The sequence below is a fragment of the Trachurus trachurus genome (assembly GCF_905171665.1).
Source record: "Trachurus trachurus genome assembly, chromosome: 14".
NCBI classification, from domain to species: Eukaryota; Metazoa; Chordata; class Actinopteri; order Carangiformes; family Carangidae; genus Trachurus; species Trachurus trachurus.
The window spans coordinates 20,898,221-20,915,138 of NC_139903.1; the positions used below are offsets into that span (position 1 = coordinate 20,898,221).

Here is a 16,918-nt window from a genome sequence, read left to right on the forward strand (position 1 = left end):
ATGGTGTGCTTCTCAGATTCAGACAGCACCATGTCGCATTGATGTGCGACATTGAAAAAATGTTTCATCAGTTCTACGTGTATGAAGCTGACAGAGACTATCTACGTTTCCTATGGTGGAAAGACGGCAACTTTAATGCAGAGCCGCAGGAGTTCAGAATGAAAGTGCATCTCTTCGGTGCTGCGTCATCGCCAGGATGCGCTAACTACGGACTGAAGCAGCTTGCAACGGACAATGAAAGTGAGTTTCCCCTCGGCTCACAGTTCATCATGAAAGACTTTTATGTTGACGACGGTGTCACTAGTATAGAAAATGTGAATGATGCTATTCAGCTTGCACAGGAAGCACGGCAGCTCTGTGCTGCGGGTGGATTGAGACTGCACAAGTTTATGTGTAATAACAAATCTGTGCTGGAGAGTATCCCCCCATCTGAGCGTGCTGCTGAAGTGAAGTCTCTGGATCTGGTCTTCAAGGATGTGACGTTAGAGAGAGCCTTGGGAATCCACTGGCACATTGAATCAGACACCTTCAGATTTCGTGTTTGCCTGAAGGACCAGCCAGCAACACGACGTGGTATCTTGTCTACGGTCGCATCCCTTTTTGACCCGCTGGGGTTTGTTGCCCCTTTCCTGCTCACGGGAAAAAGGGTGCTTCAGGAAATGTGCAGGCACGGAACAGGCTGGGATGATCCCCTTCCCAGTGAACTGCAACCAGTGTGGGAACGCTGGAAAAATGATCTTGCAAATTTGGACAAAATCACCATACCACGCTGCTATGTGCCTCCTGGTTTCGGACGAGTGGTGAGAAAGGAGCTACACCATTTCTCCGACGCAAGTACATGTGGTTATGGACAGTGTACATATTTGAGACAAGTGAACGAAGATGGAAGCGTTCATTGTGCTCTTGTTACGGCAAAGTCCAGAGTAGCTCCAATCAAGGTCACGACAATCCCTCGGCTAGAACTGGCAGCCGCTGTCGTGTCAGCCACAGCAAGCAACACCTTAAAGGAGGAGCTTGGTTTAACAGATGTCGTTGAGTATTTCTGGACTGATTCAAAAGTCGTCTTGGGATACATTAACAATGAGGCACGTCGTTTTCACACTTTCGTGTCAAATCGGATACAGAAAATACATCTCAGCTCTTCTCCTCAACAATGGAGATATGTTTCAACCACTGATAACCCCGCAGACATTGCATCTAGGGGATCAAGCGTAAGTGAGATTCTCACATCAAGCTGGTTCAAAGGACCTCAGTTTCTATGGGAGAAAGAGATACCTCTAGCTACAGATGTTAGCGCAGAAATACAGATTGGAGATCCTGAAGTCAAGAGGATTCAGACTCTAAACACACAGACACGGGAACAGCTGAGTCTCTCAGACCGCCTGTCAAAGTTTTCTTCGTGGTCAAAAGCAACTCAGGCTGTCGCTCGTCTCATTCGTCGTGTCAGACATGATAAGTCAACAGACCACAGCACCGTCCAAGAACGAGAAGACGCACGCTGCATCATCATAAGAGACTTACAGAGACATGCATATCCAGAAGAGTTAAAGTTGCTCAGTAAGGTAACTCAACTTCCCTCTCAGAGTAAACTGTTTCAGATGGATGCTTTTCTTGATCAGGATGGACTCCTCAAGGTGGGAGGAAGACTGAAAAATGCATCACTCCCTACCTCACTGAAGCATCCAGTGATCATACCAAAGAGTCATCCCATCACCAAGGCAATAATTGCTCACTGTCACGAGAAAGTCCAACATCAAGGAAAAGGCTTGACTATTAATGAGATCAGATCAAATGGATTCTGGATTCCAGGAATCAACAGAGCTGTGGCAACGCATCTGCATCAATGTGTTACATGTCGAAAACTCAGAAGATTCACAGAGGAGCAGCGAATGGCAGATTTGCCGTCTGAGCGTGTGGATCCATCACCGCCTTTCACCTATTGTGGAATGGACTGTTTTGGTCCGTTTTTCACCAAACAAGGACGCAAGGTACAAAAGAGATACGGACTGCTTTTCACCTGCCTTTGCTGTCGAGCTATCCACATTGAAATGTTAGACGACATGTCGACAGATGCTTTCATAAATGGACTTCGTTGTTTCATTGCAATAAGAGGAGCAGTACGTGACATAAAATGTGACCAAGGAACGAACTTCGTTGGAGCTAAAAATGAACTGAATGAAGCTCTCAAGCAATTGGATGCTGATCGTCTGACTACGTTTTTGGCTGAGAAACAGTGTGACTTCAGCATGAACGCTCCGCATGCAAGCCATGCTGGAGGCGTATGGGAGAGACAGATCCGAACGGTGAGGAATGTTCTTCGTTTAACTCTTTCACCCTCATCAGGCAGGCTGGACGATGCCTCTCTACGGACATTCTTTTATGAGGCAGCAGCTATTGTGAACAGTCGTCCACTCACCGTTGACAACTTAAATGATCCAGATAGTCCAGAGCCGCTAACGCCCAATCACCTACTCACCATGAAACCCACTGCAGCCTTACCACCTCCTGGCAGATTCATCAGAGAGGATATGTATGCTCGTAAGAGGTGGCGCCGTGTTCAGTACCTTGCAGAGCAGTTCTGGGGCCGGTGGAGAAGAGAGTATGTGTACAACATAGCCACCAGACAACGCTGGCATACCCCAAGGAGAAACCTCAAAGTCGGTGACATTGTGATGGAAAAGACAGAAGATCAGCCTCGCAACGAGTGGAAATTGGCTAAAGTTGTAGAGACAGTGACTGATAAAGATGGACTAGTGAGGAGAGTGAAGATTCGTGTTGGAGATCAGAAGATGGGAAAGGAGGGACAGCGTTCTGGCAAGCCATCCATCGTTGAACGTCCAGTGCAGAAGCTGATCCTGCTCCTAGAGACTGTTTAATCACCCCCTTCACTCCACAACCTATCCTTTACAGTATGAAGAGTTTATGGACATTTTTGACTCAAGCACTAAAGGTTAAAGGTCACATGGTTTAGAAATCATTCATGCTTTACATCTAATAAGGGGATGAAAAACCAGTAATGATTTGGTGGGAGTGTAAATGACCTTTAATATGAGCATAGTATTTTTATAAATGTGTTTTTATGTTTACTTAGTAACATTCTTTAAAGCCAGGCTTTTATTTTTTATATATTAAGCAGACGGATATTCAGTGCTCTTATTTTGAAAGCGTCTCGCCGAGACCTCGTACACATCCGGTGCTTCGGAGTTTACCGGCAGAAGGAAAAGTATGTCTGCAAGGCTAAAGGCTAAAGGCTAAAGGATTCAATGCTAAAAGCAAGCAAAGTGTGCCTAACCCACATGAAACGCCCTAGCACCTGGCTAATAAGGGGCACAAGCTCTTAAGGTGTGTTTACATTGAATACGGTCCAAGGAATAAAACATTGTGAACCATCAGTTTGAGAGTCCGACCATCATTTAGCCGGGGATGCTACAGCAAGTTTTGTTTTGTTTTATTTTGGGCTAAATTGTTCTTTTGTTTTTTTTTTTTAATTACTGCTCTTTTCATGTGAACACAAAATAACTGGCAGATAAAGACCTTTTTGTATGGTTAAACGATATAAAGTGTTGACGATACTGATTGTTAATTGCTGTTTTGACTGTCCAGAATAGGAAAAAGATCACAGCCCTGAACTGAAGGCAAACACAAGCTCAACACAAACAAACCCGAACAAACAAAGCCAATACTTTAGTCCGATCAATATGCAGTTTAAGTTTGACTAGGAGATGAGACTGAAATTCACGTGCTTACAAGGTCAGCTTACAGCCCACTGTGAGAGTCAGACCACTTTTAGATTTGAGGTTTGAAAGGTACTTCAGCGCACAAGTATCTGGAGAGGACTGTGATTTGATCGCCTCTCAACCAGAACTTTATGGCACAGTTTGTACTTGAGTGATTGTGAGTCTTCACCTGGATGTGTGCTGATTTTTTGCTTGGTCCCACAAGTGTGTGTAGCCGCATGAGCCACAGGCTTCGTTGTGTCTTATTTTAGGGACATCACATAACTGAGGTCATTAGTCATGCAGGACTCTGAACAAGATCTTTAAGCTTCTGTTCCGTGCGACTGCAGCTCCTGGTGGTGGAGTTCAGAGGGAAACCGGGATTGTGGAACAGACAGGAACTGACCTGGTTTCACCAATACAACTTTGACCGAGAGAACACCAAAGAGATAAGTGGACGAGGGACACACACACTGGGGCTGTGAGAAAGACAAACACAATTTCAAAAACATACAGTAGACGCTCCTGAACACTACAAATGAACCTTCCCTGGTTTCTTCAGTCTTCAGTTAACAAGGGAATGAATAACTTTATTTTTCAAGACTTATTCATTCATCAAATTTGATTCTAGTTTGTTCTATATAATGATGAAGATATTCTATCAGCCCTTTGATGTCCTAAGATGCGAGAGAAACATGGACCAAACCCCAGAAGGACAACACAAGACAAGTGAGACTATTACCAACCACTACACGGAAATAAGATGACGTAATGGGCAGTTTGTCAAGAAACTTAATTCAGCTTCAGAGACTGTATGAATTCTTTTGTTACGTAAACCAAGTCCTCTCCCAAAAAACAAACTAACTCTGAATGACTGAATGGCTCCATCTGGTGTCTGACAGAGGAACAACACTGAATTTTAACAGTCTTGAAAAAATCATTATGGTTGACCTTCATGTTCCGCAGCAGTGGAGTTACAAACTGATTAGAAGCCAACGTGTATCAACCCAGACGAAAACCACACACTGTGTCCTCTGTGATCGTTACACAACCACCATATTTATACAACCCCTATGCATTATTTCTATACTCTGCCACATACAGTAAATGCCTGCACTTAATTTCATTGAGGTCAGAGGGTTCATTGTCTGTCAGAGGTAGATGCTCAGTCGCTTACAGAAAGAAAAGCTCAGTTTTTGTTGAGCCTCATTATGTAACACAACCTTAATAGGATTTGGGCATACAGAATTGTCGTTATCCTTGGTAAACTGTAAATTTGAATCTCAATTTGAACAAATAAAACATTGAGGTTCTTATGACTAAGCAAATCATGTAGGTAATTTAAAACTAGAGCTAAATGATAGGAAAAACCCCCAAAGGACGATTAAGTTAAAAAGGAATGGATACAGATGGAAGATGGTGTTAAACAGTCATTTATTGATATAGCAAAGATGAAGAAGACCACTGTGAAAAAATAAATAATCTACAATTACATCCATCACAGTCTGTTATGGACAATTCCATGTATAAACATGTGTTGTTTATTTTTTATTTCTTCTCCTCCTGCACTTGCGTCTCCTTCTGTTTCTCCTCTTCCTGTCGATCACGGCCAAACTCTACCACCAAAGGTTTCCCTAGCAACCGGTATCCATGGACCAACTGCAAGGCTCTTTGGGCAATTTCAGCATCTGCCAAACGGAAAATAAATACACCTAATAACAGACTTCATGTACAATGGAAAGTACGCAGCGGTCAGGTATAAATGATGCTTTGTCATCATCATCAGTCTGTGTCTAACCTGGCAGAGTGATGAAGGCTTGACCCTTCATCCTCCCAGTCAGCAGACGGTAAACAACCCGGGGTCCGGTCTCTGGCTCGAACCTGGAGAACAGCGCCACCAGCTGGGCCACAGACGCCTGTGCGCTCATGTTCTTCACACACAGCACCTACGGGGAGTCGCACCAAAACAACAGTTGACAGTGAGCCACTGCACAAAAACCCGATGGAGCGGGTTTAACCACTCACTGCTTTCTCTTCACAGCATTGCATCATACATACTATACAATTTATTCTTGGTGAGGTGAACCACACAATGCTGGACTACTCTCATGACTGCCTGTCATGCCACCGTCACACCATGTTCAGTGTGTGCATCCAATATAATAAGGGTGTGGTGTTCGGTTTGGAGCTGCTGCCGCTGGGAAATATAACAACAGACCACAGCAATTACCATCCTTTTCTTTGGAAGCAAGTTCAATTTATGAGTCAGCTCTTCTCCGGCGGCAGATATTGAATGTTTCAAATGACTGTGAGGTGATGTACTTCATGATAATGCTTAGTTTTACGATCCTCAAGCTGTGGTTTGAGTGTGCTGCAATTATTAGCTTTAAAACAGTGCAGTTTCTCTAATGGTTCTAGTGATGGGCGTTATTGCATTTTAATTCGTTGAATGAGGATTTATTCTTTAAGCTAGTCCAATCCAATGCAACATTTTATGACTATATACTGTCCATTAAGATGCTCTTTATCAACAGTGGCATATAAAACTGGAGGTCAGACTTAAAATTAAACTATGTCCCCTGCTGTCAAATAAATAAAATGCACTTAATGGAAGTGCACACTGTGAGGTAATACAGTACTGCTGGGGAAGAGCTGAGAGCTTTTTTATGTACATCTAAACTTTTTTTTTTCTTTTTTGAATCTCTGTACTGGATTTTACTGAGAAATAATTATTCTTTTAATTTGTGTTGGAAACTGTTAGCATTGTGGCTAGGTTACAGGTAATGTCTGATGAATTAACCATCATTAACAACACATTTGTGGCTACTACGTGCAGCTGTTTGACACCTTAGACGGTTTCCCCGGCAGGTAGTTCCGGAACCTCTGGATGCTCCGGATCCCCTCATCAGATTCACGGTTCTGCAGGATTTCCTCGTCTGTAATCGTCTCAATCTCCCCTCTGACAGTCAGCGGCCCCCGTGGACCCGCCTTCACCGCTCCACTCAGACTGCCGATTGGCTGGTTTATTTCTATCCTTGTAGGAGCAGCCGGTGTTTGCTCCTGTTGGTCATGAGCGTGCTGCTGCTGCTGCTGCTGCGTTGAGGTGTCAGAGCTTGACTCTAGCCGACCTGACGATCCACTATTTTCCCCCCGCAGCTCTGACTGAGGCTCCTGAGATTGGTCATTGTCTGTTTGTGAGCTTTGTGATTGGTCAGATACAGTTCTGTGCGTAGACAGGTGTGATGCTGCAGTGGTCTCTCCCTGCACTGAAGCCTGTTGTCTGTCCTTGTTGAGAACATCTCTGTAGAGAGAGTCCATTGGATCAGAGGACGTCGCCCCCTGGTGGCTCTCCTGGTTCTCTTCCTCTGTGGAGAAAAACACAACAACCCTGATGAAACCTTCTGATGTGGACTTGATGACAATTTTATCATATTTTGTTCCTCAGTACTGTTGTTTCGAGTACCTAATTTATCCTAATATTTGGTTATGTCGGTTATGAATTATTATTACTCCTACTCTATTACGGTAATTCATTCTTTCACGTATGAGATTATTTGAGGATGACACATTTGCTTGCAGATTTTAGTGCCTTTGATTTGATATGAAAAAAAAGAAGAAAGAGAACAGAACAGAACAGAAAATTACAGTTGCCTCTGAATACTCAGGCAAACAACAACTGGTTTCTTCATGGGAGTTCCATGAAAAAAACCACAACATATTTCTGACTTCTAAAACTGTACTGAAGATGTCTGAAGGCTGTAATCTAAGCCCTGGAACATAGATAACATCATTTTACCTTTCCAAAAAAGCTGGTGCTCAATAACCTAGAGTTTCAAAAAGCTCGAAGTAAGAAACTCAACTATTGTTAGTGCCTGAATAACCTGTTTTTATTTTTCATTCTGCTTCTTATTATGTCTGGGTGTGGAGCCTTGTATGATTGATGGAATAAATAAAAACGTTCTGTATAGCTTGTTTGACAGCAATGACTGCCTGTCAGATGATGACTCTCAATACCTCGATGATAAAGCGCGGAGAGGAAGCCAAGACGGTCATTTCCTTGGAACAGCGCTTGTTCAATCTCCATCTCTCGGCGTGAGAGCGGCCGGCTGCTGGCGAAGCGCTGTGGACGGGACAGGAGCTCCGCCCTGGCTTCAATTTTGTCTCTGATTACTTGCAGGCGCTGCTGCTTCGCCCCCGGAGCTGCACACACACCATGAGACTGTGTAGGCAAAGAAGTCATATGTCAGGCATTAGTTTGTTGAGCTGGCCCACATGTGTACATGAATATACAAGTACATGTAAGTGTTACCATGACAAACTCGAACCCATTTGGTTACATCATTCATGTGCTGTTTGAATATTGAGCATGAAAGCATCACTTTTCTCCAAATTATAGTATTTCTGAAGCCTTACATTTCCAAACATGGGGATCACCATGAAGGAATGTAGAAAAAACATGAGGAAAACACATATTAAGTTAGATTAAGTAATCAAACCCAGCTCTTCCTGTTCTCAGACATCTCAGTGTCTCCAGCAGGTTTTACCTTCTCTGTTATCTCTGGTGCATCTCTACTCTGCCACAGCTGGACCTCGGTGTCGGTGAGGCCCAGCTCTCGCAGGCTGGCCACTTCCTTCTCCCCGTCCTGCAGGGCCTGGAACTGGGACAGGCTCCTCACTCCAGCTGCCTGCTCCCCAAACGGACGATAAAGTGCCGCCGGAGCGAAGCACTGCCTCTTGGCTACACATCTGTAAGACAGACATGATTCCATAATGAGATCAACACTAGGGCACTCTGTGTAAATCAGTGTACATCATGCAGGATCCTCTCATAGCTCTGCCAAATGCAGCTGCCATCTTATCAAAGACCGGTTTTAAAGGGACACTTTCAAGGTCACATGGCTTAGATGTTGTTTCTGATGTTCTACAATGAAAATCTACAGATAAAGAATGATTTTGTGAGACTCTGTAGCCCTGAGGGCTGTGTATAGAAGATCCTCCAGGCTGCTTTGTGGGAGACTGTGAAGGTAACATAACAGGGAATTTGATTCATGCTTTTACCCAAAGCACCTCGCAGTAAGAATGTGTGATTTATTATACAGCTCAAAGAGCTCTGGTAGGGATAAAGCTACTGACACTGCTTTCTTTTCCTACTCAACTACACATGAGTACTTTAACTAGTTGTAAGGTCAGATAATGTCTTGTGGTTTTAGGCTACGGTCTGGTATTAAGTGTAAGATCTTTGGCTTGATAGCTGCCAATTTTATCTACTAGAGAATATTTAGTTTGTTGCAAAATGCTGATGTACTCAGACATGAGGTCACATTGTGTTAAATAGCTGAGTGTACTATTTGTATAACAAGGAAGGAAGGAAACCCCACTTGGCTGTAAGTGCAGAAAATGTGGCCAAAGGGCAATATCATATTTTAATGGTAACCCCGTCCTCTAAAGATACAAAGAGACGGTTTCTGACCTGTCGATGTCAGCATCGGTGTGGAGCTGCTGCAGCAGGAGGCTGTGCAGCTGCCGCTGGCCCTCCGTCTCCTGTTCCTCCAGCAGCGGACCATCCTCACAAGATCGCCGGCTCACTCTGACAAATGTAACACAGAGAGGCACAAGCTCTGACACAAGGGGATGCTGGAATAACAGCGGGAGGACACAACCACCAGCATAAACACAGACAACAGTATAGTTCTCTTCTATCACTTTGCACACATCTCCTACCCTGTAAAAGTGCTTACAGTATAGTAACACAACTACACTTTTAATGCATCTTGACTGTAATAGTAATATGACAATTTATTTTCCACGTGCTTGTTTTTTTTTATCAGCTCAGCTCAAACCCATAGGATAATAGTAAAAATCAATAGGAGACACAATTACAATGCTGGACCACCTGAATCATAATATACTACATGATAACACTGTTTGCCTGACACGAACTAAGGTAAGATATAAAAACTAAAGCTGGGCGGTGGAAAGTAACTTAATTTAATTATGTATTCAAGTTTCTTAAAGAAATGAATTAAGCAATGTGAAGCTGTTTGCAACTCTCGATTTCAATTAAATACAATCTCATAGAGAGGTAGCCTATGTTTTATGAATGTTGTCGAAATACATTTAACCACTTGTTTTTTTTTAGAGAAAGATGAGAGCAATAATACATCTTTCTTCTGTGTGTAGCTTCTTCGTTTTGTTACATTTTTACGGACGCTAACTTCTTTATTTGACATTGCACATGCTGGTAAGTTACAGGTAATTCATTGAGACCTGAGGAAAAGAGCGGCCAGGGGTGCGACATACGGCGAAAGTTACCTAATAAATTCGTAATTTACGAAGATGTATTTGTAAAAGTAGGCTATAACAGAGAGGATTAAACGTGAAGCAAAGCGTACACGGCAGCTAGTACAGAAGCCACTGCTAGCTCAGTTGGCTGCAGATATCTCCATGACAACAGCGGTACGAGTAAAGTAAAGCGAATGAACGGCGTAAAAATAAACGTAACAACTTTAAACTACCATTTTTTGATGACAGCAGGTAGGTCTAAAACCAATCCCGCGTGATTCAAGCACATTAATTCATTTAAATTCACTGGTATGTCTGATAGCTGAAGTTTTTGTTTACCTTCGCATGCTTCCGCTTTGTACTTCCTGTTCCGGTGTGAGGGATGATGGGAAATGTAGTAGAATTGCGGCACGAACCCATTGATGTATTATAAACCACAATGAATAAGCTATTGACGCTTCACCGCTACGCTGGGGATAATATAACAGCCTCGAATTTGGGCTTTTTTGGAGTGAAAATAGAAAAATGTGTGTTTTATTTATTGCAGGATTTATAATAACTAGAATAAAAAAGGCTACACGTGGTGTTTAAATTGAGTTGTTTTCAGCAGTTTGGGTTTATTGTGTTCTTTCAACCAGAAATCCACAGAAGCCCTTTCATGATAGATGCAATTGTTTTGTTATGAAATATTCTTTGCAAGAAAAGAAAAACCATTATAACAGTTGAATTGCCACGCCCAGTTATAATACCGAGGGTGTGGTTTTAACCGTATTTTTATTAGTTGGCTCTTTTCCCTGTCGTATCAAACAGCTGCTGCAAAGCCACACTGAATATACTCCAAATCGCTCACACCCTCCCCACCCAGCTTAAGTGTCCTCAATTAGCCTGCTGGCTGACGTCAGTAAGGTGACATGGGTGCTTCTCTTCCCCATCTCTGAGCAATAAGCTGCCCGCTGCTGCAGCATGGCATTAAGAGATGGGTGGGGGTGGAGCTGTGTGTATGAGTGCATGGATGCCAGGGAGAGTGGTGCTGGTGATGGTAGTCGCATGCAATTAAAAAAAAAAAAATCTCATGCAATAGTAGTGCGTGGTTTTGCTCCTGCTCCTGTCTCCCCCGACCGCTCGCCCTGCCTGCCTGCAGCCAGTGTCAGGTCGCCGGCAGCGCGGCTCCTCTCCTCCCCGCTCCTCTGCAGGGCTGCGGGGCTGCGCACAGCTCACTGACTGACAGAGAGATGAGGGGTGGGGACGCAGGGTGGGGTCACAAGCAGGGAGAGGCGGAGGAGGAAAAGGCAGAGAGAGAGAGCCCAGCCCTTGAATACACGGCAACAACACGCCGACAGGGAGAGAGGGAGAGGCACACAGAGACTGGCTGTTGTATTTTTTGGGGGGGAAGCAAAAGGAGCCTTCGACGCTGCGGATATGAACTGAAAAGAAACACTTAGAAGAGGCAGGGACCGTGTTCTTATATCCCGAAAATTTACAGTAAAGGTGGAAAACTAGTCCCCCCCTGAACCCTCCTCTCTCCATAACAGTTCTTATTCAGATAGAGCTACACCCAAAGCCCCGACCGACCCCCTCCTGCTCCTGCTGCTCCACCCCTCCGCCGCTGCACCGCTCCGGCAACCGAGATGCACACGGAGACTCGTAACAAGAAAGTAAGTGCACGTTATTGACTTTGCCCTGGTCAATGAAGGAGAGACCCATCTACCTGTGCGGGGCTGCTCCGCCTGCACACAAGAACAGTTGACATTGTCAGCTCAACATGTTGCCAAATATGAATGTCAGTGAATGTGTTGTCGTCTGTTAACAGCCAATTGCAAAGTGTATCCTCGGCAGGCAGGCGGTTTATTTTGCAATTAGTGGGAGAGTTTAGTAAGAGCGAGCTCATTGCATTGCAGGAACATCACGCTGAGAGCGCAGTCATTTCCTCCGTTGATATGGAAACCTCTCTGCCTCCTCTGCCTCTTCTCTCTCTCTCTTTCTCTCTCTCTCTCTCCCTCTCTCTCTCTCTGTGTGTGAGGTTAGCTCAGGTTCAATTTTAAATGCTCTGTGATCTCTGAGAGACAGGAAGGAAACGGAAGGCAGAAACTGCAGCTTGTAGGACACCATCTTAGCTTTTAAAGGGCCAGCAGCCTCCTCTCTGACACACACACACACACACACACACACACACACACACACACACACACACACACACACACACACACACACACACACACACACACACACACACACACACACACACACACACACACACACACACACAACCCTGGGAAGCAGCCAGGTGCACTGCCTCCAGCTACACTCTTCAGGGCCCTGCTGCCGACTTGAGTCTTTAAATGAGTCCTGCTCTGCCACAGTGTGTTTATGTGTCACTTTGGCTGCTAGTCCTTGCAAAAAAAACAAAAACTAAATTGAATCCAGCATATGATCAGGCTGATTGTTACCAATCCAGATCTTTGATGATTTGCAGACAGAATAATGGAGCCAAGTTATTTTGGACAGACACAACGTCCAAGTGAACTTTGACCTGCAAACTTGCGAGGACGACCAATGACATTGATGTGTCTGGTGTTTGGTGCAGCTGCCAGATGACACACAGAAGACTGAACCATCACCGTTGATTTGTTTGTGTTTTGTTTTTTTTTTTTCATTTTTGTGTAGGCCTAATGTTTGTGCAGTTGACATCATATTTCAAAATGCTGTATTCGAGTGGTGGCGGGGTAATTGGAAAAATGAGTTTCTGACTGGCAAAATTCACAGGAGTTTCAACAACAACTCAGAGAGATGATGACAATTTTGGTGCACAATGGTCTGAGCTGTTCATGTTGTATACATTTACGAAGCAAAACCAAATGTTTGGTTTAATTTTTTGTTTGTGGCACAAATTTGTGTATTGCGTATCCAATTTTTTGCTAACATTTAATTTCTTGTGTTGTAACAGTTGCCGCCCACCACAGTGGTTTAGATTTGTTAGAAAAGTTGTTTTCTTATTTTACTGGCACTGACCCTGACATATTAGAAACAGATGTTTCACTATGTGTTTTTTTTTTTTTTTTTACAGCACATCTTCCATGTTGTTTTTCACATCCTGACTTAAAAGCACAGGAACTCACCAGAGTCAGAATAATGACTTCCCAAACTGCAGTAAATCTGAGGAGCATGTAAACTCACCATTTATCTTAATTCTAAATATGGCTGCAAATTATAGTTAAATTGATTATAGATTTGTCTGTTGATTATTGCTTTTTCTAATCAAATTATATATATTTTTTACTTTGGGGCCATCAAGTGATTATTTTTGCTTAAAAAAAAGAAAAATAAATTTACAATCAATTATCAAAACAGATGATTCTTTTAATCATTGCACCTCCATTTAATCTGTTTATTTTCATAAGTCAGAAGTTATAACAATCAAACCATCCCATTTGAAAACCTGAAACCACTGAACATTAATGTTGATATGTTTGATGAGTGATTTATTGATAACAAAGTGACTTTAGCGACACTCTACTGAAGTATGGCACAAGCCAGCTGTGCACCAGCCTGCAGGCGATGGTGGTTTGGGAAGTGGTTAAGTGGCTGTGAGAGAATGTTTTCAGTGAACTTGTTCTCACCGACACACAGTGTGGCCTTATAGTGCCTGCTCCTCACCTGTGGTTTCAGCTGTGTGGACACATGGCTCAGTTTGCATATAATATAGGATATTGTAAAAAAAATATATTAGTGGCTGTTGGAGCCCATTCTGTGAAATGTCACAGCACAAATTCTCCCATGTGTCACAGGCGTCTGTGCAACTGTTTGGTCCTAAAGTAGACTGATGTGCAGTCACTTCCTGTTTTCACTCATGTGCCCAGAACGACATCTCCAAATTTGTATGTTAACAAACCCGTAGCCTACGTCTTCATTTTTCACACATATAGCCCCTCCTCCAGTGTTTTCAATTCTATTTTAGGAAATGTTTGGGTTTTTATTCATCATTTCAGGAAACTTTAGTTTTTATTCATCATTCTGAGAAAACACACCATCACAGTTTTACTATACTGTCCAACACCCCCCCCCCCCAAAACAAACCTTTATCAGCAACACTGGTCTGCGTGGTATTTGTGAGATTGCCAGTGGAGTTTAAAATGGAAATAATTGCTATCATTGTTAGATGGTAGCTTGACCGGTGACAGGTGTGTAGCATTTCTCAGACATAGAAACCAAAAACATCATTGTTCCACTTTGTCAGCGAGATGGCAAATGAGCAAAAACTGCAAATCATTGATAAAAACAGAAAAGGGCAGGCAGGGCTTCTATTTGATAATTTCAGAAATGTAACTTGATAACCACGAGCATTTGGTTTTAACACTGTGGATTGTTATCTGTGTTACATGCTAACATAGGCCTCTCTAAATAGCATTTCCTCTGCTGCTGCACACATGAACGCTTCTCTATAGCCTAACATTTCCTCCTGTAGCTTCACTAGAAATTAATGTTACAATGACTCAACCCACAGGGGTTATAACCCAACTGACTAAATCAGCTCTGCCCTAATAGGCAAAGTTTGATTAGCATAGCTTGCAGGTTATCTGTACCTTGTGTTATCGTCTATTTTGTGAAAAATCAGTTTGAATGGTCAAAGTACTTTGGGTTCTCTGGAAACAACATGTGACTGCTTTGCTCAATGAGGTGCTTTGAGCTGAAAGTGCAAGCCAATAGATCCATCTGTGGCCTTGTGACTGAAGTCAACCACTGTCTACCCCACGCTGCGTAACCCCGCCATTTTAACAGTTGTAACCACAGCAAGTAGCTTTCAGGCTACAATTATCCAAGGGAGGTGTTGTCGCCACCCCCTCCCATGCAATTATAGTCAATCTCAATTAATCCATCAGATAGGAAAGAGAAAGTTATGACTTATTCTGCACATCTGTAACCTAGACAGTGCACATGAGCGTTACATTATTCATCAGATACACTAAATTCAGTTGAAATCTGCAGCTGGCATTGGTTCATCATCCTGAAAAAGAGTCCAGGAAAGTTGCAGCTAAATGTTGCATGCAGATATTTGAGGCTGAAAAGCATCGAAAATCAAACATGAGAGCGCCAGGATCGAAAAGAAAACGGCGCTTCAGTCAGAGAAGACGCTGAAAAACAGTTGATGTGTTTTCCAGATTCAGGACTGCAGCTTCAAGTTGTTCAAGTGAGTTGAATTCAAATAGCAGGCAGCCAAAGCTTTGATGCTGTTTTGCAGTGGTTTTCTGTTCATACTGGATCTGCATGAACCCTGTGAGGTCACTCCTCCACTTCATAGTGACGTAAAACTCTTCACCAGTCCAGCTGATTCCTGTTATCCAAAAGATCTGATATGTGGAAATCAAACTGGGCCGTGTCCAAATTATATTCAGGCCAATCAGGTCGGTCGGGGGCCGGCTTCTATTTACCGTGGATCTAGGCTGACTCCCTATCAGCTCTGATCATGTGGCGTGGGATAATTATTGCTTTCTTTTTTTGGGAGAGGAGAGGGAGAGTGTGGACTGTGAAGAGCAGGAGAAAATGTATTTTGGTATCTGATCACGTTCTTTGGATCAGGTCCAGTCATCCTCAGAAGTAATATCACAGTTCTGCCCTGACAGAAGCCTGCGTCTCTGTAGGTGGCGCACTTTCTTTCACAGCCAAACGCAAAGGAAGAACATCAAATGCATCACTTAAAAGCTTTTGGCAACTTAACTGAGAATATTTTACATATGTTTTAACGTTACATCAGTTCAATTGATGGTGGCAAAGCTGACATTTATTTACACAGTGTAAATACTGTGGGTTGTTACCTGAGGCTGTGCGGTGTTACATCACTCTCTCAGACGTAAGACGTTGATGTCAGCCGGCGAGGCGACTGCGAGGGACCGCTCTGACAGAAGTGATGAAGTGTGGGGGCCTTTTACGTCTGAGAAGTCCAGATGATGAGCTGTCATTGTGTTTTCTCACTGTGTTTGCTCTAGATGAATGTATAGAAACACTTTCTCTCTCTCTCTGTTTACTTTTACCTTTGACCTAGATAATTATTTTCTGACACTGTGGGGCGGAAATCAATTTCCTCTCATCAGAGTTAAGGCGGTGCGATATTGGAAGTGTAGTTAACTGATAGCAGTGAACTGATTTTGTCTTGTGTGTGTGTGTGTGTGTGTGGCAGGGCATCAGCAGTAAAAGGCCCTTGAATACAAAGTCTGCCTCTCTTTGTATGTGTGTGTGTGTGAGAGAGAAAGAGAGAGTGTGTGTGATGGAGAGCTCATGCCACACAGTGGGCAATAATTAGCTATGCTTGACCAAACTACTGATATAGTGGATGTTGTCTTCCTTTGATATTCCCTTCTGTGCTACTCACACACACACACACACACACACACACACACACACACACACACACACACACACACACACACACACACACACACACACACACACACACACTAGAGCAGTGTTTTTCAACCTTGGGGTCGGGACCCCACGTGAGGTCGCCTGGAATTCAAATGGGGTTGCCTGAAATGTCTAGTAATTACTGATGAAAATATTATTTTAACTAATTATTCTTTATAAAATTATGATTAAAAACACCAAACACAATCTTAAACACATGTATTCTATACTTTCACTTTCTCGAATATAAATCGAGTTCAAATAAAATGCAGCATATAAAAATATCTGAGCTAGCGCGTCTTGATTGACGGCCACAATCACGTGACTGCACATTATCGCGGGGTCGTCTGAAATTTGTGATGTCAAAATGGGGTCACAAGCCAAAAAAGGTTGGAAACCACTGCACTAGAGTATGAACACACACGCAGACACCCATGCATTGTTGGGATGACATGCATGGGTGGAGCGACTACACTCACACACACAGACTGTCCCAGGGTGTCACTGAAGCCTTCAATAGAAGT

At 43.3% G+C, this 16,918-nt stretch overlaps 2 protein-coding genes across 3 annotated transcripts in view; one reads left to right on the forward strand and one right to left on the reverse strand.

The window, feature by feature from the left end:
- Nucleotides 1-5,133: 5,133 nt before the first annotated feature.
- Nucleotides 5,134-10,351, reverse strand: rbm41 (RNA binding motif protein 41). Its single transcript, XM_083987195.1, has 7 exons — nucleotides 10,338-10,351; nucleotides 9,187-9,303; nucleotides 8,261-8,462; nucleotides 7,731-7,935; nucleotides 6,564-7,081; nucleotides 5,515-5,662; nucleotides 5,134-5,404 (listed from the first exon to the last, which is right to left on the reverse strand). The coding sequence occupies exons 1-7, from the start codon at nucleotides 10,343-10,345 to the stop codon at nucleotides 5,265-5,267; spliced, it is 1,338 nt and encodes a 445-aa protein (XP_083843321.1). The 5' UTR covers nucleotides 10,346-10,351; the 3' UTR covers nucleotides 5,134-5,264.
- Nucleotides 10,352-11,025: 674 nt separating this feature from the next.
- The window catches only part of klf8 (Kruppel like factor 8), an 83,468-nt gene continuing 77,575 nt past the window's right edge, over nucleotides 11,026-16,918 (forward strand). For both annotated transcript variants that reach the window (XM_083987193.1, XM_083987194.1), the window contains exon 1: nucleotides 11,026-11,653. In XM_083987193.1, the coding sequence (XP_083843319.1) occupies nucleotides 11,627-11,653 (27 nt within the window). In that variant the 5' untranslated portion in view covers nucleotides 11,026-11,626. The remainder of the gene's footprint in view (nucleotides 11,654-16,918) is intronic.

Bases quoted from the DNA above. Each gene is read 5' to 3' on its own strand.
- rbm41 (XM_083987195.1), bottom strand. The intron at 7,082-7,730 runs GTATTGAGAGTC...TTTTCTCCACAG, and splicing joins CTCCGCGCTTTATCATCGAG to AGGAAGAGAACCAGGAGAGC. The intron at 5,405-5,514 runs GTTAGACACAGA...TCCGTTTGGCAG, and splicing joins AGCCTTCATCACTCTGCCAG to ATGCTGAAATTGCCCAAAGA.